At 38.7% G+C, this 17,865-nt stretch overlaps 1 protein-coding gene across 1 annotated transcript in view; it reads left to right on the top strand.

Annotated features, from left to right (window-relative positions):
* Positions 1–17,865, top strand: part of LOC149140946 (BEACH domain-containing protein B-like) — a 398,071-nt gene that overhangs the window by 136,792 nt on the left and 243,414 nt on the right. Inside the window, 3 exon segments of the mRNA XM_089446434.1 lie at positions 13,708–14,166; positions 14,275–14,445; positions 14,651–14,800. Coding sequence (XP_089302560.1) covers positions 13,708–14,166; positions 14,275–14,445; positions 14,651–14,800 — 780 coding nt within the window.

The following is a 17,865-nucleotide window of genomic DNA, read 5'->3' as shown; positions in this document are numbered from 1 at the left end:
TCTGTTGGGCAACTGCTCTGATAATACGTCATAACTTCAATAACCACTACCATATACCATTCGACTGCTTCTTGCATTGGGATTTGGAACAAATGTCAGGATCTCATGCAGATCCCATGATGAATGGCTAGCGTGAACTTGCATAGTCTTGGGAACTAGTATCGGCCTTATATGAAACAATGAAAGCAACCAACGGATCATCTCTTGCAACAATATTTGGGAAATGATGTAATATTGCCTCCTTTGTGTTTCTAACATCTGCCCTTAAATTATTTGTAGATTGATCTTGATCAGTCCCAACTTCACAATTGCTATGAACATAACTTTTGAATTTGCTTTTTTTTTTTTTTATCAGGTTTCAACTTGATCTCCTTAATGTAAAATGGCCCATCAAATTTCTTCTCCGATAATAGACAGGAACAACCTCTTCAAGGGTAGTGTCATTATCATCTAGCGCACTTGCATGTAAATATTGTAGACATCAATTTTTTTATATTGCATTGTACAACATGAACGATTTGGATTTGTTGAATAACTTGTTTTTGGCACATCCCAAAGAACTCAATTGTATCCCCAATTATAACCATCTTCATCTTGAATGGTGACTCTTACTAGCCCAAGTGGGTAACCCCTAGGAATTTTTTTATTTACTGTGGTCAACCAGACAGCAAGCAACCCTATGATGATCCGCATATAGCTTCACTTCAGAGCTCTCCAATTATGCTCCGATCTATGCTCTCTCCCATCTAGCATACTTTTTGAAGGAAGGTGGGTAATCTATCAAAAGGTACACTAATTATTTATGTATCACATGCTTTCATTTAATGTTAAGGGCATTCTAAACTAAATCAGAGGTTGACTTGGATGATTGACCGCTTTTTATTGTATTCTTGTTTCCACCCTTCACTTAGGAGGTTATCCTTTGCCCTTAGTCCAATGTGAGCTTCGCTAAGTCCTTCTCTTTTCATTGTTCAACAGGTGCATGAATAGGAGACATTAATTGATGTGGCATGCGCAAGGTAACCCATACTTGCCACTTTCCATTTGTCCTTGTTTTCCACTTCATAAGCAACTTGGTCTGACCCTCATGCATGATCCATCCTCCTCCCTTCACTTCTACAAAACCTACTGTCAACTTCTTCATCGTAAAAAAAGGAACCTTTCTCTTCCAGAGGGGACATAAACTTTGTGAGATCCTTTGTTAATCCCCAGAATCCTTCTGGTGTAGCTTTTTTCCTAAGCACTGTTAAATATTGTAGCTCGGACATGTATTCTAGCCTTGAGAAGAGTCATTGAGGCTAGGAACATAGAGGAATTATTTATTTCCAAGCCCATGTAATTTTTCCTAAGTTTCAACTAGGGAAAATGTCTTAATTAAGTCAATTAGTGATATTTTTAAATATTTCCTAAGTCAAAACTTCGGGAAAACGGTTAATTAATTGAAGTTACTTGAGATAAGATCGATTTGCCTCTAGAAGCTTGCAGAAAGTTTCTAAGATGGTCTTAGCTATCAATTGGGTCAAGATAACTTCTAATCTTGGCCATTCATTTGTAAATGAAAGATTATAAAGGGAAATTGATGGGCAGAATTAGAGACACATCGAGTGAGTATTGAGTTGATTTTCTAGTTGCAAACAGGTCTAGAGCATTTTTTAAACTGATAATTGCTTCCAATGATGCACTTTGAATTCTTTAGAACATTCCAATCATTAAGCAATTATTTTCGAAAATTTCAACCATAAACTTCAGTAGAGCAATAGAGATCACAATAAGACAATGAAACAAGAGACACCAATATTTCTTAGGACAAAACTATGAAAATTTCTAATACGAAATTCTACTGCAACAGCTGATTTATTTCACTTACTTATTTCTCACAATAAGTTATTTACGAAAAACCCTTTAGCAAATATTAAAATAAATGCTATTGTAGTTATCACATAATTACATAGAGAAAATAACAATGATATACAAGAACAAGAATCAATCACATCAACACAGTTGTTTTTGGACAATTGCCCCCCAAAAAAACCCAATGTGGGAAAACTGGTGCAGTAGATGAGGGTTTTATTAATCTTAAGCAACAATCGCTTTACACAGAATGATTTTATAGAGAAACTAAGACACTACTGAGAGAAAACACTTGAGACAAAGTTTCTCCTCTTTTTGGAGAAGTTCTGACATCCTGGAGACCCTTCACCCACCTCTGCGTCACTTCTGCGTCTGTCTACGTCACTCAACGTCAGCTTACGTGAGGACTGCATTTCCAATGGTGCTATCTGATTTCTCTTCTCTCTGCGCTATCTCTCAAATGCCCTGCATCACTTCCTCCTCAATCACTGAGTGCTGTTGATGCCCTCCTCTTCCTCCACCTGCAACTCTCCCTTTGAAATCGAACTCCTTCTCCTTGAGGATCGATTTCCCTCGAGGTACTGAGTATTTGCCCAGTGTGTCTCCAAATGACTCTTAAGTCTTCTCTTATACTTTTCCTGTTGATGAATCAACGACCGAGATTAAGTCTCTAATCAACGGCTAAGATTAAAATAGACTTGATCCTTGTCTCTTAGAAGCTTCTCACCCATATCTTTATCATACTCATTAATATTTTTATTTTCCCAACTTTAGACTTAGGAACCCATTAAAAATATTAATTATTTTAATATTTCCTCATTTGGGTGGAATTTCTCCAAACCATTTCTGGGTCTCGGAGATCTCATGTGTTCTAGCCCCTCCACAAAATTTCGGAGCTAGAGCACATCCGATGCTACCCAAAATCAACACTCCCTCTTAATGAGGAATGTGCCCTAGCAGTACTTCCCAATAGAAGCATCACACTGATCCACGTCATCCGTCCTCTGCGCTATTGATGCTTGGCCAACTGCCCCTCATCCATTGCGCTGCTGCAACTTGTACTATTTCCCATGACATTGTAACTGTCGCCACTACATTTGTACCACAACTCCCTCTGAATACGCTGCATCATGCTTCCCATAGCACTGTCATTGCTAACTGCTGCACTGCAATTCCTTATACTATCCGCTTCTGCTACTGAAACAGATTCTTCACCATCCCCATCTTCTCCCTGAAGTAAACAAACTTTGTTCTTCCCAGGGCCTTGGTGAGAATCTCTGCCACTTATTCTCTTGTTGGGGTGTACCTCAACTGTACTGCCCCTCGTTGGATACAGTGTCTGATAAAGTGACACCTGATATCAATGTGCTTCGACCGATCATGAAAGCTTGGATTCTCAGAGAGCTTGATGCAACTCTGATTATCACGCAAAATATTGGTTGCTTCCATCTTTCTCCTGAATAGATTCACAAGCAATTTCCTAAGCCATATGGCTTCACACAAAGCTGTGCTAGCTGCCATATATTTAGCTTCAACTAAGCTCAGAGCCATGAATTTTTGTTTCCTACTACACTAGGAGGTCATTCTTGATCTAATGCTAAAACAATACCCAGTGGTACTTTTCCGATCTACTGAACTTCCAACGCAATTTGTGTCAGTGAACCCACTCAACCTGATGTCATTGCCTTGGGTGTACATCAGTCCATGCTCGACTATTCCTCGTATATATTTGAGAACATGCTTGGCTACTGCCTAGTGCACCCTCTTTGGTTCTACCATGAACAGATTGAGGGTGTTGACAGCGTAACAAATGTCTGGCGTGGTATTGACCAGATACATCAGGGACCGTATGAGCTGCCTGTACAAGGTGGGATTGGCTTCTTTATCTTTGGATGCATCAATCTTCTTCCAGTTGTTGATCATTGGAGTAGCCATAGGTCTATAGTCCTGCATTCTGAAAATTTTCAAAATATCTGTAACGTATCTCCTTTGCCCAAGGAAACTTTCACCCTTCTGCTGCCAAACTTCCAACCCTAGGAAATAATGCATTCGTCCCAAATCCTTCGTGTCGAATTTTGTGGCTAGGTTCTCCTTGCAATCTTTGATGAGCCTGGATGATCCTGTCAGAAAGAGATCATCCACATATAAAACCAGAATTAGAGGCTCATTCTCTCCAACCAGATAATAGAGGTTAGGATCTATGTCACTCTTGACGAATCCCATCTTTTGCAAGTAGCCATCAATTTGATCGTACCATGCTTTAGGTGCTTGTTTAAGCCCATACAGAGCTTTCTTCAATCTGCATACATGAGATTCCTTCTCATGAGTCTCAAAACCTTATGTTTGTTCAATGTATACTTCTTCTTCTATCACCTCGTTCAAGAACGCCGTCTTGACATCCATCTGTTGAATCTCCCACCCCATCTGAGCTGCAAGGGATATCATAGATTTAATAGAAGTATACCTGGCTACTAGGGCGAAGGTTTCTTCGTAGTCTATCCCTTCTTTCTGAGCAAACCCCTTAGCCACAAACCTGGCTTTCTATTTTTCTACACTGCCATCTGCAGTGTATTTGACTTTGTAGAGCCATCTCGACCCTACAACTGACTTGTCCTGAGGCCTAGGTACCACTTCCCAGACATCATTGACCATTATGGAACTGTATTCCTCCACCATAGCATCTACCCATACTTGATGCTGAACGGCCTCCTGAAAATTGGAGGGTTCTCCAACCTGAGCCACCAAGGCTTGGTATCTGTCTGGCTGTTTACGCTCCCTTTTCTCGTTCTTGGGCGCTCGACAAAATCCTCTGCATCTCGTAGTATCTGTTGAAGTTTCTGGCTCACTCTACCACTGGTAGTGGGTATATCTATCTGCTCCTCTTCCTGAGGCTCCACCTTTGGAGTTTTGTCTTTAGGAGAAATACTAGCGCTAGTTTCTGCTGGTCGAAGTGGCTGTACCAATGGATCATCCTTTGACTGCTCTTCGGAAGGCATTTCTCGCAATTTTCTGAAGGCTCTATCCTCCATGAACTTCACATCCCATTGGATTACGATCTTCCTATTCCTCGGAAGATAAATTCTATATGCCTTAGCATTCTCGCTATATCCTACAAGATATCCTTTCTTTGCAGTCTGATCCAATTTCTTCCTCTTCTCTTCGAGTACATGGCAGTATGTCAAACTCCCAAATATCTTGAAATGACTCACTTCAAGCTTCTTACCGGTGAAGACACTCTTTGGAGTAATCTTACCTAATGCCCTGTGAGGAGTCCTGTTGGGCATATCCTGATCATACAACATTGCATTGGTTGCTTCAACAATAGTCCAGTTCTTCCTTTCTACTACTCCATTCTGCTTCAGATTATAGGGGGCTATCCACTTTCTTCTGATGCCTTCCCTTGCGCAAAAATCAGTGAAGTCCTTGTCGATGTATTCTCCACCATTGTCTGATCGCAATATCTTTATCTTCTTTCCTGTCAGATTCTCAACTAGAGCCTTGAACTCTTTGAATCGGCCAAAAACCTCATCCTTGGTTTTCAGAAAGTAGATCCAAGTCTTTCTGGAATGGTCATCAATGAAGGTGACGAAATATTCAACACCACTAAGCGCTTTTATGGACATGGGTCTGCAGATATCTGAGTGTATCAATCCCAGAACACTCTTAGTCCTATTGTTGCTTCTGGAAAATGCTGTGTTAGCGTACTTGCCTAGTCCTATTGTTGCTTCTGGAAAATGCTACGTTAGCGTACTTGCCTCGTGTGCATTCTCTGCATACATCATCTCGTTCGGTACTTAATTCTAGAACTCTCGTTACTATTTTCCCGAGAATAAGCTCCATGGTGTAAGTGTCCTATCCTCTTGTGCCATAGTTCATTCAAATCTTGATCCCCACTGCTGCCTATCAGTGCCATTGGAGATTCTAGTTGTAATCTATACAGCCTGTTACTTGTGATTCCAATCTGGGCCTTCTTTTTCCAACTCGGGTGTTTGACATATACTTTCTCCTTAGCGAAGAAAACGTCATAGCCCTTGTTTTGACGCTGAGATACAAAGAGTAAGTTCATCCCCAATCCTGGCACATGCAACACATTGGTATGTCGAAGCTATTCCCCTGCTTTTGTTTGAAAGACTACAGTACCTCTTCCCACGGGGGTACACTTTGCCTTATTTCCCATGGTGATCTGAAAGTTCATCCTTTCTTCCTGACAACTCAAAAGCATTCTCGTATTCTTGTTATTTGCCAGGAAGCTCAACTATTTATATACCAAACCTCAGAGGATGCAGAAATTGCTAGGCAAGCGACTTCTTCTTCCAGTCTGGAAGATAACATAGAGTAATCGTGATCCATGTTCTTCATGCTCTCTTCTTTCTCTAGAGATCTGCGCGAGTCCCTCTGAGTTGATGTCTCGGCATCATACTCCTGAATCATAGCAAATTCTTCTATCCTGTTGCCCGATCTTTGCTCTAATACGATGTGAATATTTCTAATACGAAATTCGACTATAGCAATTGATTTATTTCAAAATTCACCTACTTATTTCTCACAATAAGTTATGTACGAAAAACCCTTAAGCAAATATTAAAATAAATTCTATTGTAGTTATCACGTAATTATATAGAGACAATAACAATGATATACAAGCACAAGAATCAATCACATCAACACAGTTGTTTTTGGACAATTGTCCCCGAAAAACCCAATGTGGGAAAACCGGTGCAGCAAATGAGGGTTTTATTAATCTTCAGCAACAATCTCTTTACAAGGAATGATTTTATAGAGAAACTGAGACACTACTGAGAGAAAACACTTGAGACAAAGTTTCTCCTCTTCCTGGAGAAGTTCTGACACCCTGGAGACCCTTCACCCACCTCTGCGTCACTTATGCATCCCTCTATGTCACTCTGTGTCAGCCTGCGTGAGGACTGCGTCTCCAATGGTGCTGTCTGCCTGCTCTTCCCTCTGCACTGTCTCTCGAATGCCCTGCGTCACCTCCTCCTCAGTCACTGATTGCTGCTGATGCCCTCCTCTTCCTCCACCCTGCAACTCTCCCTTTGAAATCGAACTCCTTCTCCTTGAGAATCGATTTCCCTCGAGGTATTGAGTATTTGCTCGATGTGTCTCCAAATGACTCTCAAGTCTTCTCTTATATAAACTTTTCCTGTTGATGAACCATCAACGACCGAGATTAAGTCTCGAATCAACGGCTAAGATTAACACAGACTTGATCCTCGCCTCTTAGAAGCTTCTCACCCATATTTTTATTCATAGTCATTAATATTTTTATTTTCCTAAGTTTAGACTTAGGAACAAATTAAAAATATTAATTATTTTAATAACTTCTCATCCAGGTGAAATTTCTCCAAACAATTTCTGGGTCTTGGAGATCTCGTGTGTTCTAGCTTCTCCACAAAATTTCGGAGCTAGAGCACATCCGATGCTACCCAAAATCAACAAAAACCCCACAAGGGGGAAAACCTAGTGATCTTTCCTTATGAGAGAGAGTTCAGTTCATCAATTGTACATCAGATTATTCCATTCAAAATGCCAATCTTTGACCTCAATAATTGGCAAGTCAAAACCAGTCAAAAGAGAGAGAAAAAGAACGAAATGCTCACAGTCAAAGTCTGTACAAGAAGGCCAAATTTCGGCTTGAGGTTGCTGGTCAAAGAGTCGAAATTAAGCTTGCAATTCCATAGTCAAACTCTGGTCAAATTGCAGTAATTGACATGCGATCAACTCTCGGTCACCGCCTAGAATAAAGACAGAATCTCGGTCAAAGTAGAATCAACCAATCTCAGAATATTCGGCCTTCAATCCTTTATTCAACAGCTCGGTCAAACAATAGAAGTTTGGTCAAGTCAATGCTGGTGAACATTATTCAAAGCTCGTTGGTCAACGCAGAGATAATCCTTCTTCTTCCTCCTCGCACGTGTGAACATATCTCCTTGATTGGTCAGATGAATGAGATGTGATGATACCAAATGAGGTCAATGGATGCCAAATATATGTGATTCAAGAGGAGGGTTTTGACCTTGGGGTCAAACCCTTCATGTGGTGGTGCTGACTTGACAAATTTAGTCCAACTTGGTGTTATTTTTTCACAGTGTTCTATGTTGTAATAATCACTTAAAACAATTTCATTCACTTTTATTCACCCCAGTAGTAGTTAAACAATTATTGATAGAACAATAAACAAAAAATGCACAATAGAAGATAGCCAAGCATAATGAGACACAAAGATTTTCGTCAAGGGCTAGGGAAAAACCACATAAGGGGGAAAACCTAGAATCAATTCTTCTTCTTCTATTAGTCAATCAATGTTTGACATGAGATACATAGTCAATTAGTATATCCAATTTTCCAATAACCAGTCAAAGTCAAACTTTGACTTTCCAAGTCAACCAATCCAAGACCAATCAAATGAGAGAGAGTAAAGTCAAATAAGGTCAAATATGACAGTCTACAATAGAGGCCAAATCTCGGTGTGCAACTTCCACAAAAAAGTTCTGTCAAATCACAAAGTCTGCTGTCAAAGAGCCAGTCAAAACCCTCAGTCAAAGCCTTAGTTGATGCCCAGAACTTCGGTCTATTGAAATGTAACTAGTGTTAGCCTTCATAATTGTATTTGAGTCATGATGTAATCATTGTATTTGTCAAGTCAAAAGAAAAGAAAAGGAAAATGTATTTCTGTAAAAGAAAAAAAAATTATTTATATGGGTTTCTTGCCCATTAGTTTATTGTGCTAGGTCAAGCACTCATTATGTGCTCTAGGGTCTTGTGCAAAGTCAAAAGAGTCAAAGTCATAATGTAATAGCCCTTGTGTGGCTCAGGAAATAAGAAAATAAAATTATTATTATGAAATTGAGTCTAGAAGCCACCAAAAGAGTAAGTCGGCCAAACTCCTTCAAGTCGGCCTAGAAGAGGCCTAATCCGCCCTCAAGAAGCCTATATAAAGGAGAGCCCGTCCTCATTTGAAAGACACACTAACAAGCAAGATTTTTGATCCAAGTGAGAAAGGAAGTTCTAATCCAATCAAGAGGAGAAAAATTTCTACGGGGTAGAGAAGGAGAAAAAGGAAGAGAATCTTTGTTTCTATCAGCTCACACGTGCGATTTTGTTGGAGGAAACTAGGGTTTCGTCAGATCTGTTTTGCAGAAATTTCATTGGAGGGTTTGGCTAGGTTATCTCTTGGTGGTTGGCCTTGGGTCTAGGTCTGGGAAGTCTTCATTGAATTGATTCTATAAGAAAGTTTCTGGGTTTTCCCCATGTGGGGTTTTGCCCTGGCTTGGAGCTTATATCTGGTGTCTTCTTGTTTGCATTGTGATCTTCCTGTTGGCATTTGTCTTGAGGATGAACAAAACAAATTAATAATAATGATGCCCTAATCTTATATCACAAGAAAGTTTCAAAGTTTAAAGAGAAATCAAGTAAACAATCGTAACTAATATTCTTCCCTAGATTTCTCAACATGCTATCAAAGCTAGGGTTTTAAGAAGAGGGCAGAAAAGAAGATCAACTTGGTTCTATCTCATCTTAAGAAGAGAAAGCACCCTAGACCAAATTTGTTAAGGCAAGACAATCAAATTTCTAGGCACTCTATCATGCCCTAATCGCTATGACCAGACCACAGGCTTACTCAAGGGGAGAGAGGGCATGAAAACCATGTGTTTGAGGGACTGAATGGCTAGACAAGCAACCTAAGGAAGACCACACATCCCGATGAAGGAGAGAGGGTCTAAAAAGACCTTACAAGGTCGAAAACTTCCATCCAAAATTCCGATTTTCTGTGCAACTTCAAATCTCTGATATGTATATTATACTCATAATAGATCAACTGTTAATTTTAGATAGCAATGGTATGTTCTATGCCTTAGCACAATTTACTTAAATGTTCCTTATCAACCCAATGACAATTACCAATTATCTTCAGTAGGAATCACATTAACTTATACAAATTGATAGTAAATGCAAATAGAACATAAAAACAAATGCAGAAGACAAGCCAAAACAAGAGGACACAAGATGTGGCGGATGCCAGGGACAAACCCCAATGTGGGGAAACCCTTTGATCAAATCTTCTCATTATTCTTCAATAGTTCAACAGAGAGAGAGAGTACAAATATCATAAATATATGCCCAAAACAATTTTGCCAAATCAGTAGTCAATGCAGCCCTAACCAGAAAGTCAACGGTGGTCAAAGATGCCCCACAATGTCCTCCAACCAGCTCAGTCAACAACAGAAGAATGTAGCCTGCCAAGGGAGTCAAAGTCAACCCAAAGCCTGCTCGGTCAACCCTGGTTTGCTATAATTATGCGGTCAAACTAGAAAGTCAACGCAACAATCAACTCGGCCAAACAGTCCCCAATCACCTCGAAATCTGTGCCAAAGAATGCGGCCTGCAGAAATTAAAATTTTGCCCCCAAAACAGAGGTCACCGCTGGTCAAATACTCCAAGTCAACGCTGGTCAACACATGCCGTAATCCTTGAAATTTTTGGCCTCCAAAACCAGTCCAGAAATTTGCCTTCCTTCCATACGTGCGAAGAAGAGAGCCTCCAAGTTGTACGAACCAATCAAGAGAGGAGAGAGAAGATCATGTGATGTCCAAATGAAATATGAAATTAATGATTTACAAGTGATAGTAGATCATTATGAGTACATATCTCAATTTTGTTTTGTAACTATATATCATAGAGAGGTTGACTTAATTCTTGATCGACCTTGGTTTAAAGAATTGGGTACATTCATGTTAAACATAGAGATTTTTTTTGATGTTTACTCATAAGGGGAAGACGATCACATTTTGAGACATGACAATGAAGTCAGAATCAATAATGCCTTCATCAGAAGACTTTAAAGATGTTACGAAATTGATGCCTCAAAAGAATCAAAACACAATATCGGAAAAGTTGAAAGATGTTGAGGAGGTCATATCCAATAAAATGAAGAAATTTCTCGTTTAAAAGATCATATCCAAAAAATACTTGCACAAGTCAAAAAGTGTAAAACTAAGAAGCACAAGTTAGAACAATAAAAGGAAAGTTTTGAGAAGAAGTTCAACGAAAGTCTATCAGAAAAAGAAGAGGAAAATTTCCGCTTAAAGGACCTTGATAAAAATTATTAGAACAAATCAAAAGTTTAAAAGATAAAGAGAAGGATATTAAGGCTAAAGTCAACAATTTAGAAAAAGAACTTTCATGTCTAAGGAATCATAATCAGAACCTTCTTATGCAAATAAAGAAGCTTAAAAGTGACAAGAAGTCACTAAAGACAAGTTAGAACAACTTATGAAGAAGTATCGAAATCTCCAATTGTAACAGTCCAAGTTGAAGATATGGGAACAAACACCGATCCAGTCAATATCACAATTCAAAAAGAGGATAAACCAGTTGAAGTGAAGATGTACTCAGAAGTTGTAGTTCAAGCATTGGAAATTTCAAGTGAAGATTTCACAATTAATCAAGCGACTTTTGTACCTAAAAGAAATCACATTTCTTCAATAAACAACGAAATTACCACAAACAGATTGAGAGATCACATCACAAAAACTCCTTATCGCCATCCAAATTATAAAAGCAGATATCTCAACCAGAAACAAGTGACTTATGTTCCCAAGAACGTCGATGTCACCATAAATCAATCTTGTGATAAAAATCCATCTCAAGTTTCTAGTAACTGCAATATTCCACAAAAGATTGAAATAGGATGGTCAAATCCCTTCTCAATGCAACAATTCTGTTTATCTCTTAGAGGATCCTATTATCTTCTATCAACGAAGGTGACAACTCCAAGAATTCGAAGAGTTCCGAAGATGCAAAAAGATTAAAAGAAAAAGAAACAGATGCACACCTTGTCAACAATAAGCTTTGAGGAAAAAGCTTTTTGAAGGGGAAAGCAATGTTATGAATAAAATATATATCTATAAATAATAATAAGGAATAGTTAATAAAATAGTAATTAGTTAATCAAGAGACATGTCCCTAAGGACATGACTATTCATGAAGGTTACCTCCCTAGGTATATAAAGCAAACCCGCATTTGTAACAAAATCATCTCACTTGTATCCAAATATTCTAATATATGAATACTTGTCCTACAATGGTTGTGTTTGTCTTCGAAGTATTCTGAAGATTATTGCAGTATACGAACTTTGCTATATACGAACATTGTTCGTTACATTGGTAACAGATCATTCCTCTGAGTATATGAACCTTGTTCGTTACATTGACTAAGGTTCTATTGTTGGTCTGTTTGACTTTGTTTTGACTGAAGAAGATCAGTTGTATCTCTTGTTGAATTGATTAATTTCTCTAAGGAAAAGGTTGTTGGTTTTTTCCCCAAGTGGGTTTTCCCAGGGTAAATCTTGTGTTGTCTTTGTGTGATCCGTACTGTCCTATTGCTTTTTATGGTTGAATTTCTGAAGTATAATTGCTTAATGATTAACTGGAAGTGCTAAGGAATACATACATATCATTAGAAGTAATTATTAGTTTCAGAAGTTACTGCTTGTATCTATTGCACTTGAAAAATCAATATAATCTAATCTGGGTTAATGTGTTAGGGGTTATGGATGCTGTGGTATCCTACATATTGTATTGTAATTGATGAAGTTGGTTGACGATGAAAATATTAATGGTTTGGCTCTAAGCATTTGTTAGTTTCCCCGGTTAATGGTTTCCATGGTAAATATTTGAGTATTTTGTGTGATTGCCATTGTTTACTTTTCTATATTAAAGAATTTGTGTTTGCATAGCTTAAGTTAAAGGTTTAAAACTTACTGGTAGTGTCCAGAAACCATTTGATATGGTGAACCGTTGATTTCGGAGGGATCTAACTACACCATTATTCTATTGTTTCTTTCACTTGTCATGGATTTGGTTAGCAAATAATATATCTTATAGTGAGATAGAAGAAACTCCGTGGATAAAGAAGAACCTTCTCTCTATATGTAAGTGTTGAGAATTTGGGGATTGAGGAGCTCTCCCCATTGGGCTAGATTGTACATAATATTCTTGAAGAGTTAATGGAAGATTGGAGTTATTGACTCTACTCTGTTTGCAATTCTTTCACATGTTTATTGTTGAAGGAGCCCTTGTAGCTTATTTTGAAGGTCCTGTGATGGAGTATCTACCATTTGGATAATGCAATGTGAGGATTTAATTTGCATTGTGTTCATTGTTGTTATTTGAAGCTTGCTTGAATTAATATAACATAACATTCATAACATTGCTTTACAGTAGCACTTCTAGATCTTCAAGGTGAATTTTGCAATAGTTTTCAGCAAGCTAAGGCCGCTTTGTGGCAGGCATGGCAGCCCTTGTTTTCCTTAACATGTTAATGCATTCACCCTCTTGGATCCATTTTAACCAAGATTGGCTAGACACTGGTCTTGGGGTTTTCTATCACCTTTTTTTCTCATACCAGTCATTTATCCTCCTATACCATTTGTTTTGTTAAGGCTTACTCTTCAAGTATCACCTAGACCTACACTCTATAGTCTTTGCAATCCTACTTATGGATACCTCCCTTGTGTTTGCAGTGGGTAGCCTTTATGGGTTGCACAAACATATCACCTTGGTACTTGGGATTTTACAGTTTGTGGGTGCTAGATTTTGTTGTAACAGAGGCTATAAGTTTTTGGGTAAAAGAGTTTTTTTCCTTTTTTTTTTGTTTTTCTTGAAATGAGGTGCTGCTATGAATGATCAATATAATGAATTGCTATTCTTGTGTGATTATAGATTTAGAAAGTGGCAGTTCTACCATTTTGTTTTGTTTTGTTTCTTTACATGCCATGCTCCAAGGTTGCACTGATGTTTTATCACTGGGATTTTAATGTGTGTTTCGTCCTGTAGCCTGAGTGTTCAGCCTTAATGGATGCTTTTGAGCGCTGCGCTCGTCTTCCTCAAATTGCAACCATGCTGGTTAAGAGCCTTCATCGTATCCTACAACTTGCAATTGATCCAACTGTTGCTTCTTTCAAGCATTTGGATGCAACAACACGATTTTCAGAAGTAATATATAGACAAATGCAGGGCTTTGCAGAAATAGTCAATTTACCCGTGTCTTCTAACAATAAGAATCTGATGGAGAGCATGGAAGAGGTTGAAAGATTCAGTGAGGTGTGTAATGATGACATTTGGAGTCGATGCATGGAATCTGTTTTTGCCTTGTTTGCAGAATATTTTTCTGTATCAGAGGATGCAAAAGTTTTGGCATTGTATAACTCTACAACTGTGGATAATTTGTTCAACTTGTTATGGGAAGACCATTCAAGAAAATTTGCATTGAAACATATCCTTGACTTAATAAAGGTATTATGCATTTTATACTTTTTTTTTAATAGTATTCATTCGCTTATGGTTACTTGATATATAAACCTGTTGAACAGACACTTGACTGGTTTAATTAATGGCACACAGTTACGTCCATTATCTGAAAATGATCAAGACGCAAAGTTAGGATTATGTTTCAAGTATTTTGAGTACTTTGAAACGTTTCCACGTACAAAAGAATCAGATTGGCAAGTTGCAAAAACCATCACTTCAGACTTGCTGGCGGGTGTGCGAGATGTACTACGAACGGATCTGACTGTGAGTTTGTAATGGGTATTTTCAGTTTTTTTGCTGTCTTTGTTCTGGCCCTAAATCATGTTGTCTTGATATTGTCAGACTCAATGTTGTCAGTTTAAAAAGTTATAAATACATTTTTTACTGCAATTTTTCTTGGTGGAATAACTTATCTGTCCCTGTTTATAAATTGATATTATGCTTATAAATATAATTTCATTGGACCCAGTATTATCAGGCTCTATTTCGTGACGGGGAATGCTTCCTGCACATTGTTACATTGTTAAATGGGAACTTTGTAGATGGACTTGGAGAACAATTGAGTTTAGATGTTGTTCAAACACTGATAGATCTTCTTGCTGGGAATGAAGCATCAAAGGTATATACGATGTACCCTAGTTTTCTGTTGAACATTATTGCATTCTTGATGTCCAAAATGATCTGTGAATTGTAAATTTATTTGTCACTGATAGAGGTGCATACATAGTGTTCCAACCAATTGCTGGCTGTGTAATGATCTCTTTTCTATCTTATAAAATTTCTGGAGATCCTTTCCATTTTTGAAAAATTGGTTCCTTTTGTGAAGTTCCACACTGTTAAGACAGTGTCTAGTTCCAATAGATTTATATGTTTCTAAGAAATACCATTTAGCAGATGTCCACCTTTGAGCAGCTTTGGGATGCTTTCATCCAAGAGGAGACACGGAAAGCAGCAACTACAACCAAAGATAATGAGATCTTGAAATAAGCCCTCACTGATAAGGTGAGGAAAGGAGGAAAGAAGGGAGGTTCCAAGAAGGGTCACAAGGAACATTCATGTTCATCAAAGCACTGGAAGAAAGCTTTGACTCATGAAATGTTTCAAGTACCATAAGATGGGGCCATTATGTATCTTAGTGTCCTATGAAGAAGAGGGAAATAACATGCTGCAGAGATAGTTTGTAGGGAGAGTAGAAACTTCTGGAGTCGATGAGTTAGTATCCAAACTTGAGATCATATTCTCCATGTTACTGTGAGATCTTTCCGCCAATGCCATCTATGGCATAGGGTGGTGTGTGGATACTAGAGGATCTAGACACATGACATTCAACAATCTTCAAGAGCAACAGACTGACATACAAGTGAAGTTGAGGTGATGATGCCGCTTATTCAGCTATCAATTTATGAATGTTTTTGTTTACATACCATTAGGCAATGTTCTTGATTTGAGTGATGTTTTGTATATTCCCTGGGTTAACTATGAATGCTATTTTAGCTTTAGCGATGATGGAACTTAAGTGTGTCACTATGTTTGATGATAAGGAAGACATCATAATAGATCACAACCAAAAGCATGGGCGAGTGTTGATTTGGGGTAGCATCGGATGTGCTCTAGCCACGAAATTTGGTGGAGAGGCTAAGGCACATGAGATCTCCAATACTCAGAAGGGTTTGGGCAGATTCTAAAGAGTTTGGGAGATATTAAAATAATTAATATTTTTAATGGAGTCCCTAAGTCTAAACTTAGAGAAATTAAAATATTAATGTGAATTAATATAAAACTGTGTTAGAATGGTCCAAAGTCATGGATCAAGCCAAATCTAATCTTAGCCGTTGATTAGGGACTTAATCTCGACCATTGATTTGTCAACGAGAAACGTATAAGAGGAGGCTTGAGGGTCACTTGGAGAACATACCAAGAGATCAAGATTTCGACTTTCTGGGGCAGGGTTTGCTGAGAAGGTTGAGAGAGTGATCTGGAGTTGCAGCTGAGGGGCAGTGAATACAAAAGCAGAGAGGCAGAGATAGTGCCGGGAGGATCAGCGCAGCAGCCGGGAAAGCTGACGCAGAGGGTAGAAGCCGGAACTGCCAGGAAATGTTGGAATAGCTGGGAACAACCGGAAACAGCCGGAACTGCTGGGAACTGCTGGGAAAGCTTACGCAGAGGGTAGAAGTCGGAAGTGCCGGAACAACTGGAACTACCGGGAACAACTGGGATTGCCGGGAAGGCTGATGCAGAGGGCAGAAGCCTGAACTGCCAGGAACAACCGGAACTGTCGGGAACTGCTGACGCAGAGGGTAGAAGTTGGAACTGTCGGGAATAGCCGGAACTATCGAAACTGCCGGGAAAGATGACGCAGAGGGCAAAAGTCGGAATTGCCGGGAACAACCGAAACTGACGGGAACTGTCGGAACTACCGGGAAAGCTGATGCAGAGGGCAGAAGAGGCTGACACAGTCCCTAGAGGCTGACGCTGGGGTTTTTCGTGGGGCAGATTGGAGCTGAAGAGTTGCTGGAGTGTTTATCCGTGGTTTCAGTTGGAGAATCTGCCTCCGAAGGAGAGGTACTACCGCCAAGATTTTTCTCTATTGGGTGAGCCGGATTTGGCACCCAGATTGTATTCTGAAACTACTTAATAAATAAAACCCTCAGATAGTTGCACTGGTTTTCTCACATTGGGTTTTTCCGAGGACATTAGTCCAAAAATAATGGTGTCATTTGTGTGCTTGTTTCTGTTTCCTTCAATTGATGATCTGTAATGTGTTGAGCATGTTCTTGTGTTTATTTTCAGTATTTACATGGTAAATAATTTGTTAAATAATCAGAACAAGTAGGAAGGAATAAATCAAAAAGTACATGGAGGGTTTCTAACTGTTAGACTTAGAAACTTCAACATCGAGTGTTTGCCAAGGGTTTGCAAGAAGGTGTCTTTTATAGTTTGCTTCCGGATCTAGTGAAACATTATGCTTTAGTGCATGAATCTGACAAATTGAGAGAGCTTTGGCAAATATATTTGTGTCACTTGCACGATGGAGCTCTACTATTTTTGATGGACATAGTGCCAAGTGTTGCTGCCTAAATCCACATCTGGGCTAACATGGAGAAAATCTTTAACTCCACTTGGTGTGGCCTTGAGGTTAAGTCTCGAGTTGAGTAGTCATCACTCAATTCTCAACTCCTCCGTCTAGGCTAACTCCTAGCAAAGCCACGGCGGCTGGACCCTATGAGACAAAATAAATGAAAGCTTGATTAAGTTAAGCTAAACTAGATCAAGTTCTAGGAGTTCAAAGAAATTACACAAGATACAATCCATTATCAACAAAATTGAATTACAACAGGTACTTCAAAGCATGTCAGTCATTTCATAAGCGTTATAACCATTCGTAAACAGTGGATGTAAATAACCATGGGCATCATAATCATTCATGAACAATCAAAATGACAATGAGAAGCAGATGAATGAAGTTCTTGATAAGCAAAATATATGACCAATAAGACTAGTGCTAAGAGAGTGCTCAAAAGGTAGATGTTTGAAATGAAGTACTTGAAATATAAATAATGGAAAGTAATGTACTTGGAAAATAAAGTGCTTGAATTGAAATGTACTCGAAATTGAAATGACAATTGCCCCAAATTTAATAAGCTTGCAAAGTAATTAGGCAATGATATAATAATCAAGTACAAA

Source organism: Pinus tabuliformis, chromosome X, assembly GCF_031772625.1.
Source record: "Pinus tabuliformis cultivar Carrire ecotype Pingquan chromosome X, CPIR1, whole genome shotgun sequence".
Classification (NCBI taxonomy): Eukaryota; Viridiplantae; Streptophyta; class Pinopsida; order Pinales; family Pinaceae; genus Pinus; species Pinus tabuliformis.
Note: the sequence above shows the minus strand (reverse complement) of the source record. Positions and strands in the feature narration are given on the sequence as shown.